Consider the following 13,074-nt stretch of genomic DNA (forward strand, 5'->3'; position numbering starts at 1 on the left):
AATTCACTGGTTAAAGGGACACTGTACTCACCAGAACTACTACAGCTTAATATAGGGGTTCTGGTGTCTATAGCCTGATCCTGCAGAGAAAAGGCAGTGTTTACATTGCTGCCTAGTAACACCTCTAGTGACAATCACTCAGACAGCCACTAGAGGTGCTTCCTAGTCTAGTCCTGCACAGTGTGCAACAATTCCCACAGGATCATTCTCAACTACCCTTTGCTGTATCTGGACCTAGGCAGGTCAAACCCATATTCTGTGCAGATGTTTTTGTACACAAACCCAGGAACTTGCTTGTTCTTCTCCTTGTGCGCTGTCCTTGTTAACATCGTGCTGGATTGTATCCTTTAGCACACTATTTACAGAGTAATATATATCATCAAGCCATCTTGAATAATAATTATAAAAAAAAAACAACACTAAATATTAAAACAGCCCAAATAATTTACCTTTACTCCAAAAGTGGGACAGACTCCTCATTACATCCTAATCCTACAGTCAAGTTATCAGTCCCAGGGATGTGGAATTTATATCGCCTGACGCCAGAGACATGCAGTTCCGGGTGCTGGGCATGTGGTTTCTTTTTAGTTTAGCCCAGCCACAAGCAAACTGGCCCCACATTTACTGCAAGTACCGGCATTGACCATCTAGGGGAAGGGTATTGCAAGGAGACAAACCCTTCCTCTCTGATCCTGCGCAGCTGACAGAACAGCTGACAGAACACTTCCTCCCAGCGCTTGCGAAACCACACAGGAGTGGACAGAATATACTTTATTCCCAGGCCAAGACTGGCACGTTAGAGAGCAAATATTGCTCTGCGCTAAGACAGGCTATGCATGTGCCTACTCTGCCCCAATGTATAGTGTCCGGGGGCGGGGGTTGACATAGGTGGCGAGGCCACAACCCCCAACAAGCCCTAACACCAATGAATATTAGGGAAGCCACACTTCTGCTGCTAAGATTACAGAAACAACAAAAAAGAAGGCGGCTAAAATAACATTAGTGTGTGTGTTCTTGATAGTATGTTTAGCTGTTTACTTGCGTGTGTTTGTAGTGATTGTGTGTGTATGTGTGCATAGTGGCTGGCAGAATTCCTGTGTGTCTGGCAATGTGTAATTGAATGTTTGTGTCAGGCAGTGTTTTTTGGGATTTGTCTTTGACATGGTGAACTGGGGAGGAGGGGGTCTAGGTGTGTATCCCATAAATGTGTCTTCCGTGCATTTCTGTGAGTGTGTATCTCTGTCTCAGAGAGAGTGAATACTGTGGTCTGCACGCGTTGGATGTGCAGAACACATGCTCCCCAACTTAATCCCACCAGGAATTTAATCCCTGCTGGACAACAGGGATCCAAGACTTCTGATGGACAACCAGTGATTCAGGACACCCTGCTGTGCCAAAATGGATTGCAGCACCCCTCCATGATGAAATTTAAGATGGAGGGGGTAAAACACATTACATACAGTCAGAGCACACACACACTCATTACTGCACACACCACAAACACAGTAATTACACCAAATGATTCACATAATTCCAAACTAAAACCTGTCTATGTCCAGGGCTCTAGGCAGGGGCCTTAATCTGAAATTATTTTGGGGGTAGCGTAAGTAGATTGTCATACTACTTTTGTCCTTGGGCAAGTAGATTTTGTTTTAAATTTCCACTACCTGACGACTGAGGACTTTTGTCTAAATGGACAAAATGCACACATAGGCCATGTCTTCTTTTACAAGTCTGCAGGTACAGCATTGTAGAGCTCAAAATCCATTCATGAAGATGAAGTAATTTTGGTACTTAGAGTGTTCCTGACATTTCCTCCTTCCTTTGGCCCAATAAACGCTATTTCGGTGTATACTAGGGGGGATAATGCAGTGGAAGTAAATTATAAAAAAAAATTTGCTCTGAGGCACTTATATGATGAGGCGGCTCGATCCCTCCATCATGCCGTGTGCGCGTGCTCTCAAGCATCTGACATCAAATTCTATACATGTGGATGAAGTGTTTTCTTCAGGGTGCTATGCACACACATGAACTGTAGAAGAGTTAGCTCAATTATAAACTCTAGCAGGCTTTGCATATTAATGAAAATAAAAGAAAATACGAAAAAAGTAAATAATTTCACCAAAGCCTATAGATAATTGGAAAAGAGCTTTTAGGTTGTGATATGACAGTTCCTGTTATACAGTGCCTCAATTTGTAGTTAAATATGTTTTTTTTTTTTTATTTATTAAGGTTGTAAACAGCCACAGGAATCATTTCAAAGACAAAGAGTCCATTAAATGCCACTTTAAACCCTTGACTATACAAAAAAAGCATCAAAGCTGACATTTTACGTGACTTGTTTAAATATCAGAGATCCACAGGACAATTCGGCAGCTCCCCTATGTCTTTTTTTTTTTTTAATTATTATTGAATGCTGATCGAGAAGTGTGAGAGATGTAGTTTAGACACTAAAGGGGCGATTTTTGGATTTTTCATCTGTTGCTTTTTTTGTGCCCTAACTATAATTTTTTTTAATATTTTAAGAATGGATTTAGAAATCTTTCTGACACCTTTTCCCATCAGATAAGTGGGTATTTTTCTTTCTTTACTGCCAATTTGTCCGTCTTCTGCAATGGATATATCAGCAAAAACTGTAGAAATGTATTTTAACTATTCCAAAAACCTTGATTAATCCGCCTGTATATTTAACTTGTCCAGTTCAGATATTAGTCAGTGGTATTAATTATTTATCACAGTTCTTGCAATATCTTTAACAATAGATTGTTCAGCCCACTCAATAATTTAGTCTGAAAACACTTATGAGCATATAATTGTAGCCCATATCTTATCGTCATTCCATGCCATTTATTTCACATTGAGATTATATACGTTATGTTAGCTATGACAAACATCATACGGGGTCTGCAAGAGCTGCCAGAACGTATTCATTTTTGCACATTACAGCTATTTGTTTCTTTTTTTTTAATCCATGTTAGTGTTGTTTATTACATGGCGGATTGCATCTCTTGTTCACAAATGATTTCAGAGAATCACTAGTCAGATGCGAGGCGGACCTTAACTACCAGCGGCACACTGAACTGTTAAGCATTTTTTCATTAATTAGGTTTTGTCCCATCACCTCCCTGAATTATTAGTCGGTTTAAAGCAGATTTATAGTGAATGTAGTATTTTTAGTTGCCCTATTCCTGTTGTTTTTGGTGTAAAGTGTTGATATTTGTTTCACTATTTTTGGTAAGTATGGCACAAGCACGATTAATGCCAATACATGAGAAAATACTGAACAACAGTTTTATACGCTACGCCGTGAATCAATGAACACAGTTGAAGGGACAATCCAAGTGCCATAACATCTTTTGTTCCTTGTGTAGGTTCTGGTGCAAGGAGGTCCTTGGTTTCTTGGCACACAGTTACCTACAGCTGCTGTTTTAGTGACAGACGTCATAGCTATAGTCCCTCCTCAGCCTGCCTAAATGTTTGTATGGTGTGCACACACAGGGAAACCACGTGGGTTTATGACATCATATTCCTGCGTCAGGTGTAGGAAGTACAATATGGATCACAAAAATGGAGCAGGAAAGATAGATGTACTATTTGAAGCACAGTTGTCCCTTTCTCTCACTAGACCACCAGAGAGTTTCCTACCACCTTTAAGGTATGTGTGAGGAGGTAATTAAAAAAGATGAGGGTTTACAAAATGTGTGCTACACCATGCCTTGTTACCCCACTGGTCATATAAATAATGGAAAATTCTATCTGAGCAGATAAACAGAGGTAACTAAATAATTATTGATATTCAGTGGACGTGCGTGGGCACTACACATCTGAATTTTGTCTGAGCAATATTTAAAGCTGAAATATTTTTCAGTTTAGGAACAGATACTAAATATTTTAAAACCGTTTTACACTACAACTCTCATTATCCACATTTTGTTGGCATTTATTTGTAGTTTTGCAGTGTTGGAGGCTCTGGTTAAAGGGATACTCCCGGCACCCAGACCACTTCTGCCCATTGGAGTGGTCTGGGTGCCAACTCCCACTACCCTTAACCCTGCAAGTGTAATTATTGCAGTTTTCATAAACTGCAATATTTACATTGCAGGGTTAAGTCCTCCTCTAGTGGCTGTCTACCGTCTACTAGACAGCCACTAGAGGGACTTCCGTGTTCTTAGAACACAAAAAGTGTGTTATATGAGACTGGACATCCTCACGCTATGTGAGGACTCCAGCGTCTCCTGTGGGGAGGTCTAATGTGCGTTTAAACCCCTTCAGCAACTTGGGGTGGGAGGGAGAGGGGCACTGGAGAATCCCTTTAACTGCCTGAGCCTCTATACAATGGCAATGTGCAATACAACTTAGCACCTCATACCCTGTTCTTTTACTGACCCCTAGTGGTTATTTCACAGAATGCATGTCATGAAATTTAAACACGTTTTTTTCTAAAGTTAGAATTGTTAGGACTTCAAAATGAATTTGTAATTCAAAGCCAAAATAGCCAAATTGGAAAGATTCCAGTTTGGCTATTTTGGATTTTACTTTTAAATCCGCTTTGAATTCCATAAAATTCTCACAAGACAAGAGTGCTAGCACTGAGTTTTTGACATTTATACCTCTCCCAAAACATTTCCATAATATTTTCATTTTTTTCTATAAAGCAATTCAAAAACAAAACTTTAAAGACATGTAACTTGGCAGTCAGAGTTTGCCACGATTAGACTGTCCTACATAAAATCTGTCATTAAAATACCTTGCAGAACAGATTTGAAAATTCTTCTAAAGGGACCGAATAAAGACTACAATTATTATTCTAAACAAATACTGCTATAATCAAGACAAAAGTGATTTTGAAGAAGGTACAATTTAGGTTTAACACGCAGAACTACCAAATATAATATGTGGGAGTATAATATATTTTTTATGTATTTATTTATTTTTTGTGTCTTCTTGGGTGGTAGATTAACAGATTGCTCATGGTTTTCCAGGTCAGGAGAATGACTCAGGCTCTTGTTGCTGTTGGCCAGGGACGACTCACACCACTGCAAATTAAAGAGATTATGGACACACGAGATAACACTGCATTTCCTGGAAACCCCATCGCCCCAGCTGAAGGCCTGTTCCTCAAGGAAGTGGAATATGAAGGGATTGGTAAGTAGCTGATCTGACCAGCCAGCGCATTATAAACAGTATACACTAAAAGCTTTAATAGGATGAGCTTTCTAGGAAGATCAGAGAGAGGAAGGGGTTTATTTATTTTAAATTCTTTATTTTAAATTGCCGTCATACAGAGAAGCATTGATGAAATGGTCACAGCAGATGTTGTGCCAGTACAGTGAACAATGTACTAAGTCCAGTGAAGCTGTATCTTACGCAGTGGAGTCCTAGAAATGCAAAATGAACAGCTCATAATCTGACGACAAGGTTTTTTGTTGTAATATATAAAAAATAACTGAACAGTAGTAGGAAACCAAATACCAACATATAGAGATATACCAGTCCAATAATACCCTCTGATTGATGGCGAGTGTGAATAGATAAATAAACATCTGCTTAAGTGTGTGATTTGTGCCTTGCCTAGGATAGCCATGGTTGGAATGACAGGTATAAAGAAGAACAAAAAGAGAGTAGAACAGAAAGGTAACATAACACAGGGAAAGCAAGGTGAGTATGGATGGGGGTTGTAAGGGTTACCAGTGACGGTCTCGAAGAAATTGCTGTCAGCCCAGTTCAGGGTCGCTATTTGTGGGGCCTGGAAATACCGATCGCTGCGTGGGTGCTCTCGTTCTCTCGGAAATCAACTCACCGGGAGTGGGGTTCGGGATTCTGTTTACTGGGCAAGGGGGCATGATCCCTCCCCTCCCCCAGCTCCCACTTCCCCCGACCCCTCCATTCCTCCACTCAAGAGCCCCTAATCCTCATGACACCCCCCCAACAATCCTCAACTGGTTTTGTGAGCCTCAGTGGGTCGTAGAGCGAGGAAGGGGTTTATAACTTTAACAATCTGAGTGAAGCTATATGTTGTTTGCTATCTCTTCTATGTTGTGGTGAGCAGTTGACATAACAATGTATCGCTGACTATTATCATAACAGGTGGAGATGTGGAGAATGTAGAGGAGGATGTCCTCTCCAGCTGTGGTCATTAGTATAGCAGAAAAATAATGCATAGTATAGTAAGAAAAAAATATTTTAATTTTCTCCAGCGGAACCAGACAGGACCAGGAGCTTACACCAAATGTGACCGTGTTACCCTCTCTGGATGTCACCAACTATCCAAAACTGATAGCAAATGAGCACCAAAGCTTACATAACACTGATAGATAGATAGATAGATAGATAGATAGATAGATAGATGAATAAATTGTTTAATGTGTGCTTTGTTTCTGACCTGACCATGTTCCATCTGTAAGATAATAGGTATTTTTACATTGCTTGAAGGCCTTCCTCTCAGACCATCCCTTAACATTCTCCCTATAGATAAATATACCCAACGCACTCACAAGCCTTTAATCCACCTGGCCCATTTGAAGCCACAATGTTCTCAGAACAATTATTATGGTTATTGTGTATCTAATCCCTTGCAAGGTAACATTAGCATTATATTTCCTACATCTTTATGTTGACCTCAGTAATTGTCCACTTGATTTAATAACCTGTCATATCAAATGACATCTGTTTCCTTTTGGACATTCGCTGGGCCGAGAGGGATGTCCGGAAGCACGTCACCGATGAGTCCTCTCTGAGTCTGAAACAATGATCAGATTTTGCTGTATCTCTTGTGCAAAGGAGACCTGACCCTCTTTTTACATCTGAATTGCACTTGTGCGTGAAATGCTATACTTGTGGCCCATGTTGGTCCTTTATAAGTAAGTGTTACTAACAAAGGAATTATTTCTCCAACCTGACTGGATATACAGGCACCAAAACCCCTATGTTGGAAATTTACATCTAAATTCTGCCGTTGTGTTCCTCTGTTATTTAGATCTGTTGAGAGTTTCCATTTATGCATTCCTATACTTCATCCGAAAGCCTGATATAATCGGAAACTATTTTGTTCCTTTCTTTGTAGAGACCTGCAGTTCTGGGATTTAACCTTTAAAAGCCAATCATTTCTCTAAAAACAGGTACAGTTTTCTACCATGCCAGTTACCATTTTTATCTAAATACAGAAATAGAACCGAATTCTAAATAATTTTTATTGTATGGACAAAATATATCCTTAGCGCAATGATTTGACATTCCCCCTGGAACCAAGAATCCATCACTGCTAATATATCACGTTTCTCAGGATGAAGCATGAAATTCTCTCTATGTGACAATTAATTGGCTCCTAAATATGTTTTTTTACTCTTAAAATAGAAATTCTTCTCAACCCCTACTTTGTGACACAAATACAATACAAACCTATCTCCACCACAAGCTATTCACAAACAAACAAATTGGTGGCCTCTGCAGATTGCATCCTGGGACTCTGTTTAGAGTTTGTGTGCATCTTTGCAAACATTATTCATATGGTTCTATAAAACCTATGCACTATAAGCTTTTAATAGGACAACCTTTCTAGCAAGAGCTACACCACACGGTTCTCAGAGTAACTATTGTGGTTAGTATGTTCCTGTAATTCTTTGCAAGGTCATATCAGCATTATTTCCTACATCTCTATGTTGAGTAACTGTCCACTTGATTTAACCACCTCTCATGTCAATCATCATGTGTCACATGCAGACAATCCTTCATTATCGATACATTACTGGTTGGCGTGAGTTACACCATTATTGTACATCTGGGTCCATAATGACTCTATATCTACAGCTCATATATTAATATTATTATTATTATGTTTTCATTAAGAAACGTTAACTATAGTAATGTGTTTCCACCGACGACATTTCTAAGCAATCAACAGGGTCCGAATGCAGCCTCCACAAATTAAGTGTAAGCTCATATGATGCAAACTATTTAGGGTTACTTTGTTATGATTTCGTTCTATATCTCCCAGTATATCAACAATACGGGACCCCAAATACAACACCATTGTAATGAGAATCCTAATAAAATTATAATGTGAGATCTACACAATAACAGATCCACAAACAATTGTTATTGTGCACTCTGACACTATAAAAAAAAACTTAATTAAAGATTCAGACACATCTCCGTCTCCTTAGATAATATTTCAACGTATATTGTACCTCACTTTTTTCCTAAATTTTTTTATAAAACAAGCAAAAGACAAATCACATTCCATCGTGTACTACATTGTATTCCGCAAAAACCACAAGAAACGATAAATGCAAAAATAGGTGATATTGACACCATAATTTCACTGCTTGCATAACAGAAACACCTTCATTATTTCTCACCGCCACCACTGGAGGCGAGCACGGTGCAGAGATTAAATGGATGTGTACTGCAATGTATGGTCTCAGGAAAGATTGTCCGTATGTGTCTGTCTTTTTAGCCTTCGCCAAATAATACAACAAGGTAGTATGACAGCCTAGTGACGTCTGGGCCCAAATACTAATAAGGACGTAAAGCTATGTCTTAATTTCGCTTCTTTCCACCGTTCCATTGTTAAATCTCAGAAATCCTATAGATGTTACGTTCACTTTACATTTGAATTTCTTCTGATGTGTTTTCCAGCACAGGAATGAAATGCTACAAAGGAACGAGAGGAACACATGGACGTACCTGGTTATGCGTCTGTCCTGTATGAAGCCTGCTTAATATTGTAGAGAGAGAGAGAGGGAAGCAGTTCGATTGTTTCCTTGAAGATGGCAGAACTTCAAAGCACAGTTTCAATGTGCCCCCTTACTTATTAGTAAGACCAAGTGAGAGGAAGCGAGGCTGGCTCGGTTAACCCACGTCTGCCAACTTGAAATAGAGTGCCAGTTTTGGGGCATTGAGACTCCAGGAAGAATACAGTCATGTGGCTGGTGGCATTATGTAAACACTGTATTCATTATCAATACTAGGACGCTTACACTAAGAAAAATAACGGTGTTTTAAAGGGTAAGATTAATCAGCATGCCTTCTGTAATTTCTCCATCTGAATCACATAAAGAATACATGTGAGAAGTGTTTTAATTAAAAAAGTAATGAAAATATACTGTGTCTTATGTATAAAAAATAATTAATTGCCAGAACCTCAGTTTCTCCAACATTGGAGAGTGATTTGATTATAATTATTGCTTCAAATTGTTGCAAGTGCTGTATAAAAAATACCCATGCTGTGTTTTGTATATAACCACACTGCTGTAGTTTTCAGCATGCAATATCTGTAGTATTTGAAAAGTCATAATATGAAAATGTAAAGCTGTGATTTTGTCTCTTATTTTTGTTGTTGTTATTATGTTAATATTTATATAGCACAAACAAATTCTGCAGCGCTTTACAATGGGTGGACGAACAGACATGCAGTTGTAACCAGACAAGTTGGACACACAGGAGCAGAGGGGTTGAGGGCCCTGCTCAATGAGCGTACATGCTAAAGGGAGTGGGGTAAAGTGACACAAAAAGGTAAGGATACAGATTTCTGTAATGGCCCATTAAGAAATCTGTGTACTTAACAAACCAACCCAAAGGCAAAAATATGGCCAAACAGAAAACTCCAACGTGAGACTAATCGGACAGTGCAGATAATGCCAGATACAAAATGAAAGTCAAAAGAAAAGCAATAAAGTGATGTAAAAAGGCAGCGATTTGCATTTTTATGTATATATTTTTTAGGTAACATTGAATATATATCTTTTTAAATTTTGGTGTAGATGTTGCATTGGTAATTTTTCCAGACTTACTTAGCTTATACTAAAGACAAAATGCAAAATCTCCCCTAGGAAATAACGTTGATATCATTCTTCACTAAAGTGTAAATAAATATAATAATCTGGACGTGATTATTATTGGGAATAGTGTCTGGATTTGTGCCGGTAAATGCCCCTACATTATTTTTGCTGTTGGGACTAGGGTTTTAAATTTCTGACAGTTTACACTTTACCGGCATATTTAATAAACTCTGATTTGCAGCATATATACATTTGTATTGCAAATGAAAGTTAAAATATCCATCAAATCTGATCCAAATTTTTTTACCAAATTTTTTTTAAAACCCCCTATTGTGTTTGGAGTTTAACGAATAACCCTTCAAGTATTTCCAATGACAACTGGACTTGGCTGCAAATTCTTTAAGGGTTCCTGTCCTGTTTTCAGTGGATGACCTAGAAATGCTGAACATATCTCTTCTGCTCTGTTTACAAACATCCAGAGCATTTCGAGTACTATTCTGGAGTACGGAAACAATGGTTGAATTTTCGTATTTAAATGTCTGCTTTAAGATTGAAACAGGACCTCGAAAAACAGATATTCTTTTTATTTATTTTCTAGCAATGTTGTCTGCTGCAGAGAAACCAGAATTGGAAAGTGCCCCTTGCTTTTTTGCAGCTTGATATATATCTATAATTTTAACCACGGCCCCCATGAAGAGGGCGGGGGAATGCCAAAAAAAATGCCGTCACTCTTATTTAAAAATGATTTGTTGCAGCTTAGTAAACTCTGTGTGGGTAACTGCTTCCTGTCACTCGACAGATTCTGCATGTAAGTTTGACACATATGAACGGATTATACACTTCCTTCTGTAGTTGCACACCGCAGACAGAGCTGCTGTATTTCGTCCTTGCACTACAGATCCAATGCTTTGACTCTCTGCACAACCTGGACCTAAAGAACAAACCATTCTTCTGATGATCACAATCATTTCTTGCAACAGTTGCCGCAGAGACTCTCTTCACTGTGCATGTAACGAACGTAATGCACTTACTCATCACAAATTCTAGTTCCATGAACTCCAGCATAGAATGCCACTTAGAGGCAGACTTTCAATATGGATTCTTTACAACTATCTACAGCCTGGTAGTTATACTGGGATTGCCAGTGAATGCATACGCTCTATATTTCCTGTGCCGACGATCACAGCGTGCTAAACGATCCAATGTTTATTTTGTCAGCCTGTCCGTGGTGGATACAATTTTCATATGCTTACTGCCAGTTCGGATATATTACCACAACTCGGGTAATAATTGGGTGTTTGGAGACGTGGCTTGTCGGATTACTGGCACTTTATTTTACTTGAACATCTACTTGAGCATTGTTTTTTTTACCTGCATCTCCTTGGACCGGTACATGGCAGTTGTGCTTCCGTTAACCTACCTGCGGCTTAAATACAGCTGTTACCCACGGATATTGACGTTTGTTATCTGGTTGCTGGGCTGCTCCATTGTCTTGCCTTTGATTTTTGGAGGACCCCTTGATAACATGCCTGAAAACAGCAGCCGGATTTCTTGCTTTGAGGACTTCTCCCTAAGTAGTTGGCAGAGTCGGTTGGTGCCTTATAACGTCTGTGCTTTGATTTTTGGCTTTCTTGTCCCCTTCTCAGTAATTGCAGTGGTTTTCCCAGTGATGGCACGAAAAATATGCCAAATTAAGACCAGTGTTCACCGAAAGGTTGCTTTGCAGATAATTGGATATATTCTTGCGGTCTCTCTCATTTGCTTTTTGCCTTACAACATAACTCATCTGTTTCATTTCCTTATGAGACTTGGATTCATTCAAGAGTGTGCGATTGCCAGACACATCTACAAGCTACGCCGCATTACATTAGCCTTAGTTAGCCTCAACAGCTGTCTCAACCCAGTCCTCTATTTCATACCAGTCATAAATCGGGGACGGTTAAGCATTCCAAATTTATTTCACTCCAAGAAGGAATACAATATCTCCAACAAACTCACAGAGGCAAATGTCCAGGTCACAAGTCCAATCTACCAGCCTAAACCTGGCATTGTCACTGTGGTTGCTCAAGCAGAATGGTCGGTGGTGTAAGGAGATATAAGGATGTATGATTCATACCAATCATGACGTCTCACCAGAGATATCATCTAAGACAGTGCTTCTAACTGCAAACCATCCCGGTGCTCTCTCATCCCATCACACTCCGAGCTTAGGAATCAGCAGTACAAAAGTAGAATGTATTGTATCTTTTTAATATTTTTTTGTGTGTGAGTGATATACACATACACAGACATATTGGTATCACTCCATTTTTATTTTTTTAAGATGATATTTTTATATTAACCTTGTTTGGGTTCAATTTGTTAACCTTTTGTGTCCCAGAGCAAAGCATTGGGTTAATAAATCATTTTAAAAAAGGACACAGGATTTAGTTAAATACAATAAAACAAAAGATTAATATACAGCTCCCGGTTCCTTTGTATTCGGCTTTCAGAAGTGAATTTAAACATCTTGTCTCTGTTTTTGTAAGTGAATCAAGTTAGAGATGCCACCACTTCTATAATATCCCGCAGGTCTTAAGACAAGATTGAGTTATTTTGCTAAATTGGCAACGTCTTATTAAAGCGACACAACTTGATGACCAGTGTCAGGTGGAGAAAAAATACTGAGACAAAGTAGTCCCTACTGGTACTGGTTTTGTTTGTGCATTGTGGAGGGGACAAAAATGACATTCTTCAACATGTGAATTGCCTGTTTTCTACCTCTATAAGCTAAATATTGTGTGATCTGATATCAAAAAGGGACATTCAGGTTTAAAATTCTTATGAGTGGAAAGTCACAAATATCAGGGTTATCTACCAAAGCGTGAATTGAAAGGAAATTAATATCAAAATTAGCCCAAAGTAGCCAAACTAGAAAAATTCTCCAATCACATGTTTTCAATTTGACTTTACTTTTGCCTGAAACCTTTAATTCTAACACTCCACATATTTAAGGAAGAATTCTGTTAGGGTTCTGGAAACTGGATTTACGGTTTTCTCCTTTTTTTTTGGTTAAGCAGTTTTGGTGTACATTTTGATATTCACTTTGCAATTCTTGCATTCATATTACATAAGATGGGGCTTTAGTGTAGCCGCTCATATTTGGCAAAAAAATAGATCCATATAAGCAGAACAATTTTTCCAACCCATCAGAACCCATCTTACTAATGCAAGAATTCATAGTGAGAAGAACTGAAAGTATAGCGGGCTAAGATAATGCTTCCAGTTTGGTTATTTTGAACTTAAATTTGAAATT

At 38.7% G+C, this 13,074-nt stretch overlaps 2 protein-coding genes across 3 annotated transcripts in view; both read left to right on the forward strand.

Moving 5' to 3' along the window:
* Positions 1-9,056, forward strand: part of PUSL1 (pseudouridine synthase like 1) — a 71,670-nt gene extending 62,614 nt beyond the window's left edge. The window contains exons 7-9 of one of the 2 annotated variants that reach the window (XM_063437214.1): positions 4,983-5,145; positions 7,064-7,118; positions 8,638-8,678. In XM_063437214.1, the coding sequence (XP_063293284.1) occupies positions 4,983-5,145; positions 7,064-7,086 (186 nt within the window). In that variant the 3' untranslated portion in view covers positions 7,087-7,118; positions 8,638-8,678. Of the gene's footprint in view, positions 1-4,982; positions 5,146-7,063; positions 7,119-8,637 lie in introns of both variants that reach the window. The other variant, XM_063437215.1, reaches the window with a different exon arrangement.
* Positions 9,057-10,314: 1,258 nt separating this feature from the next.
* On the forward strand, positions 10,315-12,004 carry LOC134577188 (lysophosphatidic acid receptor 6-like). Its single transcript, XM_063435858.1, has one exon. The coding sequence runs from the start codon at positions 10,801-10,803 to the stop codon at positions 11,866-11,868; it is 1,068 nt and encodes a 355-aa protein (XP_063291928.1). The 5' UTR covers positions 10,315-10,800; the 3' UTR covers positions 11,869-12,004.
* Positions 12,005-13,074: the final 1,070 nt, after the last annotated feature.

This window comes from Pelobates fuscus, chromosome 11, assembly GCF_036172605.1.
Source record: "Pelobates fuscus isolate aPelFus1 chromosome 11, aPelFus1.pri, whole genome shotgun sequence".
Lineage (NCBI taxonomy): Eukaryota > Metazoa > Chordata > Amphibia > Anura > Pelobatidae > Pelobates > Pelobates fuscus.

Coding starts and splice junctions, on each gene's coding strand:
- LOC134577188 (XM_063435858.1), top strand. CDS start 10,801: ATGCACTTACTCATCACAAATTCTAGTTCCATGAACTCCAGCATAGAA.